Below are 22,500 nucleotides of genomic sequence, written 5' to 3' on the forward strand. Positions count from 1 at the left end.
TTATACTGTTTTGAGCATACGGACAACATATGTAAATTGTACAGAAGTAAGTTGGTTAAACAGTGGATACGACTGTTTTTTTGGGGGGCCAAAATTAGGAGTTAATTATCAGGTTACTTAAGTCTGATTACCTTTTTATTTTTTATTACCAAAAACATAAAAGGCTTTTTACCCATGGATCCAAATCATTATTGTTTTCACTGCACATTATATTAATGCTGGATAATTTACATAATACACAAATAACCCGCACATAGCAGAGAGATGGTCATGATGTTTTTTTCGACTTGGACCATTTACAAGTCATACTTGTAAATGGCCGAAGGCGGATCAAAACATGGCCATGAGCTTCTCGCTGGTATGTGCTGGTTACTTGTGTATTATTCCACTCACGGTACTGTGACTTTTTATTCTTTAATTTACATAATAAACATGGACGTCATCTGTGTGCATGTATATATAACTGCTAAAATCAAACACTTACAACAGACCTGCAGTTTTCCTACTCAGTTTTCCTCGTGTCCATCTCACGCTATGCAAAAACTCAATGCACATAAAAGGCCCTAAAATCTGGAATTCATTACCTGTGAATATAAAAGAAACACTGTTTATAAATTCAAGTCTCTTCTCAAAAATCACTTACTCACCCAAAACTAAATAAATACTGAATAATGGTATTTCATAAATTGTATCTCATATATGTATCTCATTATTGTATCTCATAAATGTCAACCTGTGACCCAATCAAACTTTGTTACTATTTAACTTCATTGCCTAACATAATACTCCATTCTAGTGATTACACAGCAACACAGTAAATGACCATATGACCTGTCTTTGTAATACTCATTTGTATTAAATTGTTATCTGTTTTACAATAATTTTTGTACCACTTAGTTAATTTTTAAGCTAATTTTTAAGTTAATTTTTAAGTTAATTTTTAAGTTAATTTTTAAGCTAATTTTTAAGCTAATTTTTAAGCTAATTTTTAAGTTAATTTTTAAGCCTGCCCCTAATGCTCTGCATACAAGGGGTTTTGGCATGTTGCACCTTAAAAATTGTATTCCTTGTACTTCTATGTATCATGTTCAAATTAATAAATAAATAAATAAATATGTTCGTCCTGGGGACAATTCCAGCAGGTCTGCAATTTCCTTGCATATGTTTTTAGTTTTTTTAATTGTCATCAGGAGCGACCATTAACAGACTTTCAGTTTGTACTTGGTAATAGTTAATTATAACATGGCTTTGAGAAAGGCACATCCGTTTGTAAAATTGATGTTAAATTGTTATGATAAACATCTCATAGTCATCTTGTGAGATGGTGGAGGAGGCGGAGGAGAGTTGGGAACGTTGAACTATACAAGAATAAGGCCACCAACATGACATTTCTCTGGTATTGACGAGTGGGTCGATATCTATCTTTCACTCTCTCTCTCTCTCTCTCTCTCTCTCTCTCTCTCTCTCTCTCTCTCTCTCTCTCTCTCTATCTATCTATCTATCTATCTATCTATCTATCTATCTTTCTTTCTATCTATCTATCTTTCTCATTTACATTCTTGAACATTTACAGATCTCTTTCATATTCCCTTCCTTCACATGTACCTGTTAAAACCGACTATGTTACACATACTGTGTTATGCAATAAGATCACAGTAAACAGGTGATATCACAATATGCAAAATAACCACTATGAAAACAATAGTGAATTTCCAAGCACTTAATAACGTGAGAAATCACGAATGCACTTGGAAATTCACTATTTTTTTCACAGTGATTATTTTGTTTATTGAGTTATCCACGGCTTTGATTATCACCTTCATTCTCCACCACTCTATCATCCTCCCTCCCTCGCACCATCTCTCCATCACACCATCATCTTCCTTCCCTTGCACCATCTCTCCATCACACCATCATCCTCCATCCCTCGCACCATCTCTCCATCACACCATCTTCCTTCCCTTGCACCATCTCTCCAACACCATCATCCTCCATCTCTCCATCACACCAACCCTGCAGTCTAAGCGAGACTCATTAGATACAAATCATATTAAAATTAAAGTCTCGACATATAGACATGTTTCCGTCCTTTCAAGTAATAATTACAGCTTCCAACTCATTGATACAAAGCCAAGACTCTGAAACTCCTCTCCAGGATTTGTGGAGATGAAGGTAACGGAAGCCGCGCGTGAAGCTGTGTTTGGTAACATTTCTAAACTAAAGGCAAAATGAAATCCAGTTTGTTTGATATATTGTGAGGCTTGCAAGGTTGTTGGTTAAATTCGTGTCCGCATTTTAGTTTGATCTCTCTGAAATATAGATACTTGTGCATAATTTAGGATATTTATTGTTTCACTCACTTGTGTAAAAATAATTTATCAATCTAAGACAGAATGTATAACAGCCAAACACAGATGAATCAAGTGACGTCAGGTGCTGATGAGTAAGTCTTATGTTCATGAGTAAGTTACCTCATGTTCATGCATTGGGTGTTGGGGAAGAAACAGTCTAACACAATATGAACTAGATTAAGACGCCTGAAATGTAAAACTCCCGGAGTATTGAGCCAGAACGTTGCTTAGAGCGATCAAAGCTGACTCACTCACCCTCGTCAACCTGGTTTCTTTCCGCTTTGTTAAGTATCCTTCCTTCGCATCGATATACTTTACATTACATTACACCCAATAAACAGTATTTTGAATAAGACTAAATAAGACGTTAGACAACGAAAGATTGGCAAAGATTGTTAAAAGGATCTTTGAAACCATTGATAAAGCTGAATATTAAAAAAAAAAGGCCAATTCAAACTAAACTTAAATTATTTATTAAAAAAATTACACTAGAAAAATACTATGCAGCTTCTCAGCAATGCAAGTCACTTTTAATTTTTATTAATAAATTTATAAAAAAATTAATGCCAAATATTTTTATAAAAATAACTGTGTTCCAAAAAATAGAGATTATTACATAGAACGGTGTGTCCAGTACAGTACAGTACTCCCTGGTGTGTACATCTGCAGTATCACGACTCACGGGAATCGTAATGACATGATTGCAAACAAACCATACCACGGGTGGTGTTTGAACCCGCGGTCAGAGAGTCTCAAAACTCCACCGTCACGTTAGTGGCTAACGCGACGGTCTGGAGTTTTGAGACTCTGACCGCGGGTTCAAACCCCACCCATGGTATGGTTTGATCTGAAGTATCAGGCAGCCTATCTTGGGATGCTTCAGAAACGTTGGGTTTTGGACGTTCGTACATTCTTCACTGTGAGATGCACCATTAACAAGTGATAGAAGTTTAATTTAGAACTTTTTATTAAAAAAAATGTGAGATTCCGATGGAATATTAAATCTCATCTGAATAAAAGACTTCTGCTGAATCTCACTTCCAAATTAAATCAAGTGACGAATGTGCTGGCTTGAGAGAATCATTACCACCATCATTATCACCATCACTACCACTACCACCATTATCACCATCACTATCACCAACACTACTACCATCACCTTCACTATCACCACCATTATCACCATCACTACCATCACCACCACCATTATTATCACCATCACTACCACCACCACCACCACCACCATTATCACCATCACTACCACCACCACCACCATTATCACTACCACCATTATCACCATCAGTACCATTATTACCACCATCGCTATAATTACCATCACTATAATCACCATCATCACTATTGAAATGTCCCAGAAGTGAAATTGACCGCACACACTTCATTGCTTTCTAGTTGATGGATCACCTCCAGATGTTTGTTGATAACTCATCACAAGACCTCATAATGACCTGTGAGGCTTTCATGATTATACATCGTAATTATTTTAGCAGTTGCTTTAAATATAATTACTATGTGCTCTAAATGTAATTACTATATGCTCTAAATTTAATTACTATATGCTCTAAATGTAATTACTATATGCTCTAAATTTAATTACTATATGCTCTAAATGTAATTACTATATGCTCTAAATGTAATTACTATATGCTCTAAATGTAATTACTATATGCTCTAAATGTAATTACTATATGCTCTAAATTTAATTACTATATGCTCTAAATTAATTACTATATGTTCTAAATATAATTACTATATGCTCTAAATATAATTACTATATGCTCTAAATATAATTACTATATGCTCTAAATGTAATTACTATATGCTCTAAATGTAATTACTATATGCTCTAAATATAATTACTATATGATCTAAATGTAATTACTATATGCTCTAAATATAATTACTATATGCTCTAAATGTAATTACTATATGCTCTAAATGTAATTACTATATGTTCTAAATGTAATTACTATATGCTCTAAATGTAATTACTATATGCTCTAAATATAATTACTATATGCTCTAAATGTAATTACTATATGCTCTAAATATAATTACTATATGCTCTAAATATAATTACTATATACTCTAAATGTAATTACTATATGTTCTAAATACAGACCAGTTTAGTTGTTCAAGCTCTAGGCTGTAAAAAAAACATTTTCCATAACACGCTAACTTTTTTTTAGCACGAGGTTGAAACAGCAGGTGCGTTGCATTTTTAATTACCCTCACGGAGTCGATAGGCCTCAAGCCTAAAACGTGAACCCCACATATATTTCACTCGGTGTAAAGCTTTATTAAGTCAGGACCTGATAAATTTTTACTCAGTTAAACGTTGTCCCAATAAAGGTTTATTCTGCAAGTTCTCTTTGTCATCTTGCGCCTTAGTACCTTCAGGAGCTCACGGTGTCTTCCCTCTCCTCGCTCAGGCGCTGAATGAGCTGATGCCAGCCCTGGAGGCTGCAAACATTTCCCTGCAAGCCACCGTCACTCTCTCTCAAGGGGATTATACTGAGCATCTCCACACTCTTAAGGTGAGTCACTCTGTGTGTGTGTGTGTGTGTGTGTGTGTGTGTGTGTGTGTGTATTTTAAGTATTCTGGAAGGGTAATTCTTGTTTTTTTCTGTTAAGACGTGTAACGTGATTACCTTGAGCTTTGACCTGCCTCATCCAAACATTCTGTAATTGTTTGAGGTCCTGTGAAGGCTGCCTCGAATCTCCTTAGACTTCTCCGAAGACAGAATTTTGCAGCTAATAAATTTTATTTTTTGTGTGCAGTTTTTAATTTAATTTCACCTATTGGCTGTTTAATTGTTAGCCTGTAAATGACTATGATGATTAGACAGAGGACTTCTGGCGATATTGGAGAAAGATTGATGATAGGATATAAAAAAGACCTGGAAAACCCTATCAGAAATTCTGGGAACAAAAAAGATATCACGAAATAGCGAAATAAAATTAGCAAAAACAGATGAACCCCAACTCCCACCAACAGAAACAGCAAACAGACTCAATGATTTCTTCTCCACTATAGGACAAAACCTTGCCAATAAAATCCCAAGCTCAGATACCCCACCAAATGACTACCTCACCGGCAACTACCCGAACACACTGTTCCTAGCTCCGACTAACCCATACGAAGTCTCCCTTATTATCAACGCACTAAAAAACAAGGCAGGAGATTTAAATACCTTACCACCCCTTATATACAAAAAAGTGTCACAAGTGCTATCACCAATCATTGCAACACTCTTTAACAAATCCATTGAATCCTCCACCTTCCCTACAGTACTCAAAATAGCAAGGGTCACCCCGATCCACAAAGGAGGAGACCAAACAGAGTTGAATAACTATAGGCCAATATCCAACTTACACCCTCTCTCAAAAATCTTCGAAAAATTAATTCATAAACGAATCTACTCCTACCTTATCTCCCAAAACATACTCAACCCCTGCCAATTTGGATTCAGGCCTAATAAAAATACTAATGATGCCATTATACACATGCTAGAACATATATACACTGCAATAGAGAAAAAAGAAGTCCCACTGGGGATCTTCATTGACTTACGTAAAGCTTTTGATACAGTTGACCATGACTTGCTCCACGTAAAATTGTCACACTATGGTATAAGAGGGCACTCCCTCAACTACCTCAAGCCTTACCTCAGCAACAGAAGCCAATATGTGTACGCAAATGGGGCAAACTCTTCTGCACAACCAATTACAGTTGGTGTCCCACAGGGAAGTGTCCTTGGCCCTCTTCTCTTTCTCCTATACATAAATGACCTTCCAAATGCTTCGCAATTACTCAAACCCACACTATTTGCAGGTGACACTACATACGTCTTCTCTCACCCGAGCCCAGTCACGCTAGCCAATACTGTAAATACCGAATTACAGAAAATATCTACCTGGATGAGGACTAACAAACTTACACTAAACATTGACAAAACCTACTTCATTCAGTTTGGTAACAGAGCTACAGATGTCCCTCTTAACATAATGATAAATGGATCACCTATCACAAAACTAACAGAGGGAAAATTCTTAGGAATCCACCTTGATAATAGACTCAAATTTCATACACATATACATCAAATTTCTAAGAAAATTTCCAAGACTGTAGGCATACTATCGAAGATACGGTACTATGTTCCACAGTCAGCCCTCCTGGCCCTATATCACTCTCTTATTTACCCCTATCTCACCTATGGAATTTGTGCATTGGGCTCAACAACAATTAACCATCTCAGACCACTAATTACCCAACAAAAGGCTGCAGTTAGAATGATAACAAATTCTCACTACAGGCAGCACACTCCACCAATATTCAATACACTAAACCTACTCACCATACAAAACATCCATACTTATTACTGCACCTATTACATACATAGAACACTTAACTCTGATATTAACCCTCCCCTCAAACATCTCCTTGCCAACCTCAACAGAACACATGACCATAACACAAGGCACAGATCACTCTTTGATGTTCCTCGTGTCCATCTCACACTATGCAAAAACTCAATGCACATAAAAGGCCCTAAAATCTGGAATTCATTACCTGTAAATATAAAAGAAACACTACCTGTTTATAAATTCAAGTCTCTTCTCAAAGATTACTTACTCACCCAAAACCAAATAAATACTGAATAACTGAACATTATAAATTGTATATCTTAAATGTTTCTCACAATTATATCACATAAATGTTAAACCTAAAACCCAATCTAACTTTATTATTTTTTAAATACACTACCTAACAGAATCACTACCTAACTGAATGCAACCATATGACCTGTCTTTGTAATACTCGCTTGTGCTTTATAGTTATCTGTTTACATTAATGTTTTATCACTGATTTCATCATTGCTTAGTAGCAGCGCTGTATAGTCCTTGTGGCTTAGCGCTTCTTTTTTATTATAATAATAATAATAATCATTGCTTAGTTAATCTTAAGTTAATTTTAAGCCAGCCCGTAATGCTGTGCATAGTATAAGTGGCTTTGGCATGCTGCTCTTATCTGTATTTTTTTTGTACCTCTGTATGTGTGCACAAATTGGAAATAAATAAATAAATAAATAAATAAATGCATTTAAACAGGGATAAGGGTTTGTAGTAGAGAAGAACTGTGACGTTATAAATACTAAAAATAATCCACAACTAAGATATTGATACTGTTATCTTTTATGCAATTTTGGGTGAGAACAGAGGTGTAATCACCTACTTGCTGGTGAGTACCTAGCTGTGCGAATATACTATAGGAATGGTTGCAATACGAGGCTGTGTACTGGGTTGGACTGGTTGTGACTGTTTATCTCGTTGCTTCAGGAGCGTGACTGCAGGATCTTCATTGCCAGCTTCTCCGTCGATTTGGCCAGGAAGGTCTTCTGTCAGGTGAGTATCTCCCTACCTGCACCACTTTCCCTACCTGCAACACTCTCCCTGTCTGCAACACTTTCCCTACCTGCAACACTCTCCCTACCTGCAACACTCTCCCTACCTGCACCACTTTCCCTACCTGCAACACTCCCTACCTGCAACACTCCCTACCTGCAACACTCCCTACCTGCAACACTTCCTACCTGCAACACTCCCTACCTGCAACACTCCCTACCTGCAACACTCCCTACCTGCAACACTCCCTACCTGCATAACTATACTATTTGCGCTACTTTTTCCTGTCTGCACAATTCTCTCTTTTGACATTTTATTGAGGAAACGTTTACCTCACTAAGGACTTCGTCAGAGTCATTAGTGGCAAACATTGCTTTTCTAAAAAAAAAAAAAACTATCCTAGGTGCTTAACGTGTCTTTACTTCACAGTCTGACAAGTGTTGATATACCTGGTATACCTAACATTACTCTCCCCTTTATGTCTGGAGACACTTAAATGAGACGGTCTGTTTCCTATTTACCATTGCAGTTACATGTTTTGTAGCTACAGCAGCAGAGTTACGTTCATGGTGTGCCGTCTTCAGTATTTTTGTCTTCAGTGTGTTTTATCAGTGTGTGATAACCGGTCAAAATGCTCCATTAATTAATAACAAATACTTCACTACTCTTCCAGGTTCAAACTGTTTCGGTAGTCTTATACTGTTCGTAAAATCTACTTCATTACATATGTTCTGCCTTAAATATAAATTTTTGGGGGAATTAAATAATAGAAATTATTTCTTCCCTTAGTTATGCTAATAATCTTCCTCTAATTTATACAGTAATATTTATTTTTTTAAATTTTCAGTTCCTGGTTGAAGAAATTGGGCTTATTATTCTCCTCTGAACTTTCATTTACATGCAGCCATTGTAAATGCAATTCCAAGTTCGGTAATTAAACTGACTATGATTTACTCACAGTTGTGTTGTCTACACCACCAAAAATTCACTTCATTGTAACTAACCAATGTCCCCCTTCCCCCATATATTAACTGTGACAGTGTTCTTAAGCTGCCATACACGAGGCTTCATGACCTTCTGACTTTCTCTTTAATTTCCTTATCGTCTCATAACTTATTCAGTTTCTAATATTTACCAACTCTACGATCAGTTTCAAAAGGAAAATGGGCATATGAGAAGTAATTCCGAGAAATAAACGAGCGACATAATGACTTTCATTAGCGAAGTTTGTAATTTCTGTGCGTAATTATCTTTGGTCAGGCTGACCGTCTTCCACCAAGGCTGGGTGACTGAAAGAGGAAAAATTATTTTCACCACTCGTCACCTCTCTGTCTTTGCAAAAATGCATGTAAATCACAATTTACATGACCCTACAGAATTGCAGTGTCACTACCATCTATCATAGTGCGAACTGTTTCCCACTCCCAAACATGGAGCGGACTTCATACATGGATTCACAAATATAACGGTAATTACACAACAGTTGGTCCAGAGGTCATCATCGTAGGACCCCTTCCCCCAGCAAACTTAAACAGGCAATTACAAATAGGTAATTAGAGTTCTTATGACCTAGCCACCTCCCATTTCAAACAACATTGGACCCAATTTTGCTATCAAAGCAGTGGGCCATGGTTCCGTGTTCATTCTCCTCCCTTTCAAGCACGTTAATACCAGGACCACTTCCTCATGATTTGAGTTGTTCTCTCACCACCACCACCACAACCTTCCACTTTCTTTTAGAAAGGGCACTGCACCCCCTTCCAACCTCCCATCCATCCATCCATTCATCCATCCAGTGGGAGGCGGAGATCGACTCGCTGCTGGTGTATAAGAGGTTGACATTCCACTCGCTTCCTCTAACATTAAATTTTAATGTTGTATAATCCCTCACGTGGAGACACGTACATACCTACATAGAGACACGTACATACCTACATAGAGACACGTACATACCTACACAGACACGTACATACCTACATGGAGAAACGTACGTACCTACATTCATTCACGTACACACTCGTACATATCTACATGGATTCACATACACCTTCACAGTCACAAGAAACCTTTAGTCTGGTGTATGGAGATGGTAGATAAAATCCAATGAATAAAGATGGAAAGATGAAATTTGGTGTATAGAGAGTAAGAGAGAGATGGAGAAGGGAGTTGGGCGATATTCCAGTCACTATCAAGATGCTCCACGAGGAGAACTGAGAATTACTTTACATATATGTCAACATTTACATTTCAAAACCATCATGCATCTCCTCAGAGGTCGGTCTTGTGTCTGGGGCGCAGCCGGCGTTACCTCTCTGGATCACAGCACTCACAGACTGAAACAAGAAACTCTGTAGTCCAAGGTTGTGAGCTTTCCCACACACACACACAAATGTATGTTACACGTATATGCAAAGCTCACGATATATATATATATATATATATATATATATATATATATATATATATATATATATATATATATATATATATATATATATATATATATATATATATATATATATATATATATAATACGTGTCCATGGGAGCGTGTTAGGGAGGCAAACAACTTACATATTGCTTCTCTGACGAGTGTCACAAGGGACGGGTGTCGAGGACACTCCTCACACAAGCCTGGGTGCCTACTTCTCACGTAGTTTAAACTTAGGAAGAATCTAATCAAAAGTCACTCTGGAATGAAGTTTGAAGTTTTGCTTGCGCGTTTATTCATAATGATGTACCCTGTGTGTGTGTGTGTGTGTGTGTGTGTGTGTGTGTGTGTGTGTGTGTGTGTGTGTGTGTGTGTGTGTGTATGTCCGCGCTCTCGCGTTTAACTGCGGAAAACGTAATCAACTCCTGTAACAGTCTTAAGGTTTTCTGGGGGATTCGAACTGTGGAAAGACAAGTGACAGGCCAACGTTCCATCAGTCGTGTTAACACCACCATTATTAAAGCACATTTCCACCCAGCCACATACTGTGAATTTAGATACTTGCAGAGACCATCGTGGCAGCATGTGCTGGCTGATGGTTGGTTGGTTAATTGGTGTATCGGCTACACGACGGTCATTAATGCTGCATGTAACCTGCTCACCACCACTAAAAAAAACCAGTGATGCCGAAAATTGAGATCAAAATAAACGCTCAGCACATCTACACTGAGATATATACTTCGTATATATTTTTTAACATACTGGCCGTCTCCCACCGAGGCAGCGCGACCCGAGAAAAGAATAAAGCTATAAAGTTTCTCTTCTTTTACATTTAGTAATTTATACAGGAGAAGGGGTTAACTACCCCTTGCTCTCGGCATTTTAGTCGCCTTTTACGACACGAATGGCTTACGGAGGAAGGATTCTTGTCCACTTCCCCATATATACTACCTGGAGTATACCTGGAGAGGGTTTCGGGGGTCAACGCCCCCGCGGCCCGGTCTGAGACCAGGCTTCGTGGTGGATCAGGATCTGATCAACCAGGCTGTTACTGCTGGCAGCACGCAAACTGACGTACGAACCACAGCCCGGCTGGTCAGGTACTGACTTTAGGTGCCTGTCCTGCGTATATATGGTGTATATATCCTCTCTATGGGTGAGACCATCGCTTCAGCCTTATTATAAAGCTCCTGGTACAGTGTGTCTGGTCACCACTCTTCAGTTGCTTGGTAAAGGCCAGGTAAACATGCAGACACACACATACCGGGGTCAGGAGCTTAGACTCAACCCTTGCAACCACATATAGGTGAGTACTCACACTCTCTTCACTTCACTTCCCACTAATTACTTTCCCCTATGCTTTCTCCTCTCTTCCCCTCACCTCCCCTCTGCTTCCTCCTGCCTCCCTCCCTCCCAAAGTCCCCTCAGGGTAGTGGTTTCCCCTCAAAGTTAGCGCGATCCCATACGAATTTCCAATCACGGGCTGGAAAGTCGACCTCACAGAGAACTACTGCGTGAAAATCGCCTCAAGCGACCGTGGCAACGACACGAACTTCAACGTAATTGGCCTTACTCGTTCTGTATCGAATTTGATGGTGAAAACTGTCTCTCTCTGCTATATTTGTAGCCTCAAGTTTCAAATTACTGTTGAGGCTATAAGTTCTGGGCCCCACTGTGTGCTGGGTCCATAAGCCTGGGGTCCCATAGTGCCGTTGGGCCCATAAATCTGGGGTCCCACAGTGCCGGTGAGCCCATAAGTCTGGGGTCCCACAATGTTGTTGGGCCCATAAATCTGGGGTCCCACAGTGCCGGTGAGCCCATAAGTCTGGGGTCCCACAGTGCTGTTGGGCCCATAAGTCTGGGGTCTCACAGTACTGTTGGGCTCCTAGGCTAACAGTTTCAGTTTGGGCTTCTTGCAGATATTGAGCAACAGCTCTAGAGCTTCTGGGTCTCTTGGGGTATTTTTATGAGAGAGAGAGAGAGAGATTTGCAAATTTATTGATAACCGGAGAGAGACTGGCTTACCAACACTTCAAGACAGGATCATTGGGATAGGGGGTCCCTGAGAGATAGCGTTACCAGGCAACACCAGTCCTGCTGGTAAGAATCAAAGCACCCATAGTCACTTAACGCACAGTAGAATGCCTTAAAATATCTTTATCGTCTTACTGAAGTCACTCAGCACAATCTGACGGATTTCATTACCTCATGAATGAATGCTATCGTTCACAATACAGTATGGCAGGGAAACATTACAAGCATTTGGGTAAGAGATGATACAGTTTACCAATAATTGTATTTTATTGAAGAAAGTTTTCTTCAGGACTGAAACCATACCCCCGGCCGGGATTGAACCCGCGGTCATAGAGTCTCAAAACTCCAGCCCGTCGCGTTAGCCACTAGACCAGCTAGCCACAGGGAATTCGTTGAGGAGCTGCCTAGCATGGGCCAATAGACCTGTCGCAGTGCTTCTCTTTTAGTCTCATGAACTCTTTCCTCAGTTACATATCCTAACACTGCACATGTATTTTATTTCATAGCTAAGTTTAGCTACCACAGTGCAAGTATAACATGCGATAGGGAAATCGCTTTCTGCGTGTATATCGAATTAACAATGCTGAAGATGTTCAATTTCAGCCTTCTCCTCAACAGGCGTTCCACCTGGGGATGTATGGAGAGGACTATGCCTGGGTGTTGTCAGGGGCGCCACAGGACAGCTGGTGGAGGGTGACGGCTGGCATCAACTGTTCTGCCTCGCAACTGGTGAAGGCGGTGCAGGGAGTGGTACTGGTCACTGCTCATGGCTCCATTATTGGCACCAACGCTTCAGAGTCTGGCTTGGTACTCATGACATGCTTACTGTTTATTATTCTGCATGTTGACATGCTCCCATTCAGGGTTTTTTGTTGACATGCTTCCCGTCTATGGTTTCATAAACGGGAATAGTGTGCAGAATTGTATGAGCACTTTTCTCACTGCAAATTCTTTTTCTGGCTTTATTACATTTCTTAGTTTCAGGTCTGTATTAGATTTTGCAAAGATGATCTCACTCCCAGTCTCACTCCCAGTCTCTCTCTCTCTCTCTCTCTCTCTCTCTCTCTCTCTCTCTCTCTCTCTCTCTCTCTCTCTCTCTCTCTCTCTCTCTCTCTCCTATCCATTATCTATCTACTTTATATCCATTGTCTGTTAAATTCTGCTATCCTGCTGTCTTTGTCCCACTAAGGTTCCTTGTATTACTTCCTGGCTGTCTTCCTCCGACAGACCAACAGCCAGTTCCTGCAGGAGTTCTCACGGACTGGTCAGCCCCTGACGGAGTACGTGACGCAGACCTACGACGCTGTCTGGGCCATCGCTCTCTCCCTCAGTCAGGTAAGAGTCGTCAGGCAACAGGACAAGTGCTTCCTGACGCGGGGTCTTAGTCACATGATTCACTCACACCCTGAGCTTTTGGTCATCTGACCGAGGCATTCCGCTGGCTTACCCGTCCAATACCTTTATAAGTTCTGGTTAAGTTTATAATAATTTTTAAAATACTGTGAGGTGGACACGTCTGTCTCCATTCCGCCATGTGCTGTATGACTCCTACAGGTTTAGTGCTTCCTTCTGATTATGATAGGTGATGCACTGGGGTTCTTTTTATTGTCGTAAATTACTATTAACATATTTATGAGGAAACTAAATAATAAAAATAAATAATAATAATTATTATTATGAAATATAACAGTAATAAGTTACCCTCCCCGAGAACACACACACACACACACACACACACACACACACACACACACACACACACACACACACACACACACACACACACACACACACATACACACACACAAACACACACACACACACACACACACACACAAACACACACACACACAAACACACACAAACACACACACACACAAACACACATTATCAAATTATTTTTAAGAAAGTCAAACAAAAGTAGCGATAAAGAAATTTGTGGAAACAGAGAGAAAGTTGAGAAGAGAAAACATTAAGAAAACACAGAAGAAACATTAAGAAAACAGGTAAATAAATTTTCGGAAGAAGAAATTTAAGGAAACAAAAACTTGCTAGTCCATGAAGGGTGATGAAGGGCTCTTGATTCTGGTAACTGGAGCTGCCTTCCCCTTCCTCGGATCGGAGTTGATTTCTTAATATTACCCAAGACGACACCGAATTCCTACTACAAATAGGTAACTACATACACATGTTCTATAATAGTAATTATAATCAAATAATAATAGTAATAATTATAATCAAATAATAATAGTAATAATTATAATCAAATAATAATAGTAATAATTATAATAAAATAATAATAGTAATAATTATAATCAAATAATAATAATTAATATTTAAGTAGCGTTACCATGGTAACAGTTTGCGGTTAATGACTGCTTCTCACGTTTTATGAAGCATAATTCTTAATTGCTAGTTTTAGTGAACACTTCAGCTAAAAAGAAGAATTGATGAGATCTGTCATAACTTCTAGTTATGTATAAGTTAATGATAGCGATGACAGGCTGGTAAAGGCGAGACAGAGAGATAAAGACAGCGGATAATGTAACAGTGCCGAGATAATACACACACACACACACACACACACACAATTGGAAGTTGAAGACTCAGATGAGTCACAGGGATGTTAGGAAGTATTTCTTCAGTTATAGTGTTGTCAGAAAGTGGAATGATCTGGAGAGTGATGTAGTGGAAGCGACCAGTGAAGAGGCGGGGCCAGGAGCTATGAATCGATCCTGCAACCACAATTAGGTGAGTACACACACACACACAGGCCACTGGAGACCGGGCAGCTATCATAAATCTGGAAAAGAGTGAACGTACTGGGGATATTCGTGGTAAGAGGTCAAAACAAATACCTGTCTTATTAAAACTATCCTTGACCTGCAAGCTCTCTAAACTCATGAAGATGATAATCATTTCATGAATATTAGATTATCAGCTGGAGAAGGAAACTCTCCATTAAAATCAGCCCGCACGGATGGGTACTGGAATCAAGTGTGATGTTAAGTACGTGAGAGAGGGAAGACAGGAGAGACACAAACTGCAAAACATCCACCGGTATTGACCATCTACGGACTGAAATATTACCTAGCCAGAATAATATTACTCACTAAGGACATGAATCATTACGACGCTAGAGAAATATTAACAGTCAAAGACCTGAAGTCACCATTATTACTAGAATAATAAATGTTATAATTATCAAAAAAAATCCTCGGTGTGGTTGTTGTTCCTTGACAATGCTTTTGTCTTTGTGTACAGTAGGAATTTAATTTAGGATAATTTCCTGCATGATGTTGATACAATATGTACACCAGGCTAATAACAGCTACGCTTGTGATAAAATAATTTTAACACCCATGAACAAAAGCCTCTCTCTCTCTCTCTCTCTCTCTCTCTCTCTCTCTCTCTCTCTCTCTCTCTCTCTCTCTCTCTCTCTCTCTCTCTCTCTCTCTCTCTCTCTCTCTCTCTCTCTCTCTCTCTCTCTCTCTCTCTCTCTCTCTCTTTCAAGCTTGTCACAATAACATATCATCTTTTGTGCTTGTTAAGCTTTACACAGCTTAATCTCCACCTCTCCGTAAGCTCTATCCATCTCCAAAACTCATCCCAAACTCCCCTTTTAGTGAGTAAAATAAACCTCATTTGGTATGTACGGTAAAGTGGTAATGAAAATAGGTAGAAGACACTTAAAATTACTGGAGTTGACGTGGTCAACACTGGTCACTTTCTTCTCTTGTTTGTGTTCCCCTGTCTTTGTCCCCCTGTCTGTGTCCCTCTGTCTATGTTCCCCCTGCCTGTGTCCCTTGTTCGTCTGTGTTTCCCTGTCTATGTACCTTGTCCATCTGTGTTTCCCTGTTTGTGTCACTGTCTATGCATCCCCCCCCCGTCTGTGTTTCTTCTGTCTGTGTCCTCATTGTCAATAGCCACCCAATTCCTGTCTCCCTGTCTGAGCCTCGACCTGTCTGCATCTCTCTTTTTTTTAATTTCTTTAATTTCTACTGGTCAACTGCATCTTTCAAAGATATTAGTGTTGGGTCTTACGAATCAATTCTAATCAGTCGTGTCAAGTCTCATAAGCCGTGTTGTGTTGCCCTACAAATCAACCAATCTGAGTATTGGTGATAAACGATGTTGATCTAGATGTGACTGGGTGGATGAAATCTTGGTGTTGAGTTAAGTTACTGGCTGGCAGTATTTGCTATGACTAGCAAATCCTACATTATTAGTCATAATCATTGACTGTCTTGGGCGTTAACTGGGTGCATTTAGCTTGGCTATTGATGCATAGGAAGCCATGAAGGCTATGAGAATTACCTCCTGTCAGATGGCTGAGACAAACGGGTGTCAGAGTTCAATATCAGCCGGGGATGTACACTGACCTTCACGTATTTGTAAAGTGGATGTTAGTGCTCTGGGATTAACAGGTGTAACTTTGTAGCCTAATTATATATACAGCGATAGTCACACACACACACACACACACACACACACACACACACACACACACACACATACAAAATACTGAGAGGAATTGACAAGGTGGACAAAGACAGAATGTTCCAGAGATGGGACACAGTAACAAGGAGACACAGTTGGAAGTTGAAGACACAGATGAATCACAGGCATGTTAGGAAGTATTTCTTCAGCCACAGAGTAGTCAGGAAGTGGAATAGTTTAGGAAGCGATGTAGTGGAGGCTGGATCCATGCATAGCTTTAAGCAGAGGTACGATAAAGCTCACGGTTCAGGGAGAGTGACCTAGTAGCGACCAGTGAAGATGCGGGGCCAGGAGCTTGGACTCGACCCCTGCAACCTCAACTAGGTGAGTACACAGTCATAGAGTTGTCAGGTAGTGAAACAATATGGAGAGTGATGTAGTGGAGGCAAGATCCGTACATAGCTTTAAGAAGAGGTTCGACAAAGCTTTTGGAGAAGGGAGAGAGTGGACCTAGTAGCGACCAGGGAAGAGGAGGGGCCAGGAGCTATGAATCGACCCCAACAACAACAAATAGGTGAGTACACACACAGCACGTCAGCTAACAGAAACTCCTTCATTTGCTTGGGAGTTCATGTGTATTACTGCGTAAATATTAGATTATGTAGGAAATGGAACAGCCGCCGGGATGAAGTGAGAGACGCAGACGAACTTTTTAGTGGTATGTCTGGCTACTGTTTTGACAGTATATTGAGGTACTGCCCTGGCAGTATATTGAGGTACTGCCCTGGCAGTACATTGGATTACTACCCTGAGAGTATATCGGGCTACTTTTGGAATATTTCCCTGGTATTATCCCAGTTACTTCCCTGGTATTATTCCTGGTACTTCCTTTGTAGCGTCCTTAGTATTTCCTTGTGTGTACTTACCTGGTCGTATCCCTGGCACTTCTCCGGCAGTGTACAAGGTTTTTTGCAGTAGCATGGCAGGTGGTATCCCACGCGCGCGCGTGTGTACTCAACTGTTTGTGGTTGCAGGGGTCGATTCATAGCTCCTGGCCCTGTCTCTTCACTGATTGCATATGTGTGTGTGTGTGTGTGTAGGTAGTGATTCAGGAGTGGGTAGGTAGTGATTCAGGAGTGGGCAGGTAGTGATTTAAGAGTGGGTAGGCAGTGATTCAAGAGTGGGTAGGTAGTGATTCAGGGGTGGGTAGGTAGTGATTCAGGAGTGGGTAGGTAGTGATTCAGGAGTGGGTAGGTAGTGATTTAAGAGTGGGTAGGCAGTGATTCAAGAGTGGGTAGGTAGTGATTCAGGGGTGGGTAGGTAGTGATTCAGGAGTGGGTAGGTAGTGATTCAGGAGTGGGTAGGTAGTGATTCAGGAGTGGGTAGGTAGTGATTCAGGAGTGGGTAGGTAGTGATTCAGGAGTGGGTAGGTAGTGATTCAGGAGTGGGTAGGTAGTGATTCAGGAGTGGGCAGGCGGTGATTCAGGAGTGGGTAGGTAGTGATTCAGGAGTGGGTAGGTAGTGATTCAGGAGTGGGTAGGTAGTGATTCAGGAGTGGGCAGGCAGTGATTCAGGAGTGGGTAGGTAGTGATTCAGGAGTGGGTAGGTAGTGATTCAGGAGTGGGTAGGCAGTGATTCAAGAGTGTTTAGGTAGTGATTCAGGGGTGGGCAGGTAGTGATTCAGGAGTGGGTAGGTAGTGATTCAGGAGTGGGCAGGCAGTGATTCAGGAGTGGGTAGGTAGTGATTCAGGAGTGGATAGGTAGTGATTCAGGGGTGGGTAGGTAGTGATTCAGGGGTGGGTAAGTAGTGATTCAGGAGTGAGTAGGTAGTGATTCAGGAGTGGGTAGGTAGTGATTCAGAAGTGGGCAGGCAGTGATTCAGGAGTGGGTAGGTAATGATTCAGGAGTGGGTAAGTAGTGATTCAGGAGCGGGTAGGTAGTGATTCAGGGGTGGGTAGGTAGTGATTCAGGAGTGGGTAGGTAGTGATTCAGGGGTGGGCAGGTAGTGATTCAGGAGTGGGTAGGTAGTGATTCAGGAGTGGGCAGGCAGTGATTCAGGAGTGGGTAGGTAGTGATTCAGGAGTGGGCAGGTAGTGATTTAGGAGTGGGTAGGTAGTGATTCAGGGGTGGGCAGGTGGTGATTCAGGAGTGGGTAGGTAGCGATTCAGGAGTGGGTAGGTAGTGATTCAGGAGTGGGCAGGTAGTGATTCAGGAGTGGGCAGGCAGTGATTCAGGTGTGGGCAGGCAGTGATTCAGGGGTGGGCAGGCAGTGATTCAGGAGTGGGCAGGTAGTGATTCAGGAGTGGGCAGGTAGTGATTCAGGGGTGGGCAGGTAGTGATTCAGGGGTGGGCAGGCAGTGATTCAGGGGTGGGCAGGTAGTGATTCAGGGGTGGGTAGGTAGTGATTCAGGAGTGGGTAGGTAGTGATTCAGGAGTGGGTAGGTAGTGATTCGGGAGTGGGTAGGTAGTGATTCAGGAGTGGGTAGGTAGTGATTCAGGAGTGGGTAGGTAGTGATTCAGGAGTGGGCAGGCAGTGATTCAGGAGTGGGTAGGTAGTGATTCAGGAGTGGGTAGGTGGTGATTCAGGAGTGGGTAGGTAGTGATTCAGGAGTGGGCAGGCAGTGATTCAGGAGTGGGTAGGTAGTGATTCAGGAGTGGGTAGGTAGTGATTCAGGAGTGGGTAGGTAGTGATTCAGGAGTGGGCAGGCAGTGATTCAGGAGTGGGTAGGTAGTGATTCAGGAGTGGGTAGGTAGTGATTCAGGAGTGGGCAGGCAGTGATTCAGGAGTGGGTAGGTAGTGATTCAGGAGTGGGTAGGTAGTGATTCAGGAGTGGGTAGGTAGTGATTCAGGAGTGGGTAGATAGTGATTCAGGAGTGGGCAGGTAGTGATTCAGGAGTGGGTAGGTAGTGATTCAGGGGTGGGCAGGCAGTGATTCAGGGGTGGGCAGGCAGTGATTCAGGAGTGGGCAGGCAGTGATTCAGGGGTGGGCAGGCAGTGATTCAGGAGTGGTTAGGTAGTGATTCAGGAGTGGGCAGGCAGTGATTCAGGAGTGGGCAGGCAGTGATTCAGGAGTGAGCAGGCAGTGATTCAGGGGTGGGCAGGCAGTGATTCAGGAGTGGGCAGGCAGTGATTCACTGGTGGGTAAGCAATATAGGCAACCGCACCTCCGTTATTACAACAGTTAACTCAGCAAACCATACCACGGACGGGGATAGAACCCGCGATTAGAGAGTCATTACGATTTCGTGAGTCATGTTAACTCAGCAAACCATACCACGTACGGGGATAGAACCCGCGATTAGAGAGTCATTACGATTTCGTGAGTCATGTTAACTCAGCAAACCATACCACGGACGGGGATAGAACCCGCGATTAGAGTCATTACGATTTCGTGAGTCATGTTAACTCAGCAAACCATACCACGGACGGGGATAGAACCCGCGATTAGAGAGTCATTACGATTTCGTGAGTCATGTTAACTCAGCAAAATAGGGACCATTATTCCTGTTTAACTAACAGGTAGTGTGTGATGTGTCTCTCACTGTACGTCACAAAACTCTAGGTGATGCAGTGGGTCATGCAGTGGGTCATGCAGTGGATCATGCAGTGGGTCATGCAGTGGGTCATGCAGCGGATCATGCAGTGGGTCATGCAGTGGGTCATGCAGTGGGTCATGCAGTGGGTCATGCAGTGGGTCATGCAGTGGATCATTGAATTCTTACAAATTTCTTAATATTAAGTGTTTCAGTGTAAATAACTGTTGTTATATGCATATGATTAGAAATGACCTGTGACCTGTTATATGTGACACATTACCTGTGACCTGTTATATGTGACGCATTACCTGTGACCTGTTATATGTGACGCATTACCTGTGACCTGTTATATGTGACACATTACCTGTGACCTGTTATATGTGACACATTACCTGTGACCTGTTATATGTGACGCATTACCTGTGACCTGTTATATGTGACGCATTACCTGTGACCTGTTATCTATGACATTACCTGTGACTTGTGGCCTGCTATCTGTAATGCATTACCTGTGACCTGTGAAGTGACCTTCCATTATCGCTTCTCCCTTCAGAAACACACGTCGTTCTCTCACTTTATCTTCCACCCTACCAATTCTCTTTTATCCTCCCTCTCTCTCTGTGTCAAGTTTCTTCGTCTTTCCTGTGAAATTCGGTCGAGTCTCGCGTTTCCAAATTCATTTGTGTAAAACATCAGTCGTGAAAAGACTTAAATCACTGTTACAATTCCTTTTACACTTCTATGGAATTTAAATCATTCATTCTGCGTGCAACTTGATTTTTTTTCATTATTCACTTAATTTTGCTGAGGGGTATTTACTTTGTCTTAGAGAAAAAGAGAGAGACAGACAGAGACAGAGACAACGAGAGACAGAGAACACACACACATACACGCACACACACACACACACACACACACACACACACACACACACACACACACACACACACACACACACACACACACACACACACACACACACACATCCGACTATCACATTATGTCAGAGATCTATTAAAAATGTTACGACCGAAGCAGTTTTTAGATCCTGCAAAATGGCTGCTTCATCAGCTGCTAAGAGAGGTCATGGAACTGACAGTCAATAAGTTTATATTTGAGCTGATTGAAGATCTCATAGTGACTACAGAATTTGTCAACTTATAATTTATTTTGCAAATAGTGTAATATATATATATATATATATATATATATATATATATATATATATATATATATATATATATATATATATATATATATATATATATATATATATATATATTTTTTTTTTTTTTTCAACAAGTTGGCCGTTTCCCACCGAGGCAGGGTGACCCAAAAAAGAAAGAAAATCCCCAAAAAGAAAATGCTTTCATCATCATTCAACACTTTCACCACACTCACACATAATCACTGTTTTTTCAGAGGTGCTCAGAATACAACAGTTTAGAAGCATATACGTATAAAGATACACAACATATCCCTCCAAACTGCCAATATCCCAAACCCCTCCTTTAAAGTGCAGGCATTGTACTTCCCATTTCCAGGACTCAAGTCCGACTATATGAAAATAACCGGTTTCCCTGAATCCCTTCACTAAATATTACCCTGTTCACACTCCAACAGATCGTCAGGTCCCAAGTACCATTCGTCTCCATTCACTCCTATCTAACACGCTCACGCACGCTTGCTGGAAGTCCAAGCCCCTTGCCCACAAAACCTCCTTTACCCCCTCTCTCCAACCCTTTCGAGGACGACCCCTACCTCGCCTTCCTTCCCCTATAGATTTATATGCTTTCCATGTCATTCTACTTTGATCCATTCTCTCTAAATGACCAAACCACCTCAACAACCCCTCTTCTGCCCGCTGACTAATACTTTTATTAACTCCACACCTTTTCCTAATTTCCACACTCCGAATTTTCTGCATAATATTTACACCACACATTGCCCTTAGACAGGACATCTCCACTGCCTCCAACCGTCTCCTCGCTGCTGCATTTACCACCCAAGCTTCACACCCATATAAGAGTGTTGGTACTACTATACTTTCATACATTCCCTTCTTTGCCTCCATAGATAACGTTTTTTGACTCCACATATACCTCAACGCACCACTCACCTTTTTTCCCTCATCAATTCTATGATTAACCTCATCCTTCATAAATCCATCCGCCGACACGTCAACTCCCAAGTATCTGAAAACATTTACTTCTTCCGTACTCCTCCTCCCCAATATGATATCCAATTTTTCTTTATCTAAATCATTTGATACCCTCATCACCTT

At 41.1% G+C, this 22,500-nt stretch overlaps 1 protein-coding gene across 1 annotated transcript in view; it reads left to right on the plus strand.

The window, feature by feature from the left end:
- Positions 1 to 22,500, plus strand: part of LOC128703607 (uncharacterized) — a 224,095-nt gene that overhangs the window by 143,183 nt on the left and 58,412 nt on the right. Inside the window, exons 5-8 of the mRNA XM_070101205.1 lie at positions 4,802 to 4,906; positions 7,710 to 7,775; positions 12,858 to 13,046; positions 13,467 to 13,574. Of these exons, the coding sequence (XP_069957306.1) occupies positions 4,802 to 4,906; positions 7,710 to 7,775; positions 12,858 to 13,046; positions 13,467 to 13,574 (468 nt within the window). The remainder of the gene's footprint in view (positions 1 to 4,801; positions 4,907 to 7,709; positions 7,776 to 12,857; positions 13,047 to 13,466; positions 13,575 to 22,500) is intronic.

The sequence above is a fragment of the Cherax quadricarinatus genome, chromosome 76 (genome assembly GCF_038502225.1).
Source record: "Cherax quadricarinatus isolate ZL_2023a chromosome 76, ASM3850222v1, whole genome shotgun sequence".
Taxonomy (NCBI): Eukaryota; Metazoa; Arthropoda; class Malacostraca; order Decapoda; family Parastacidae; genus Cherax; species Cherax quadricarinatus.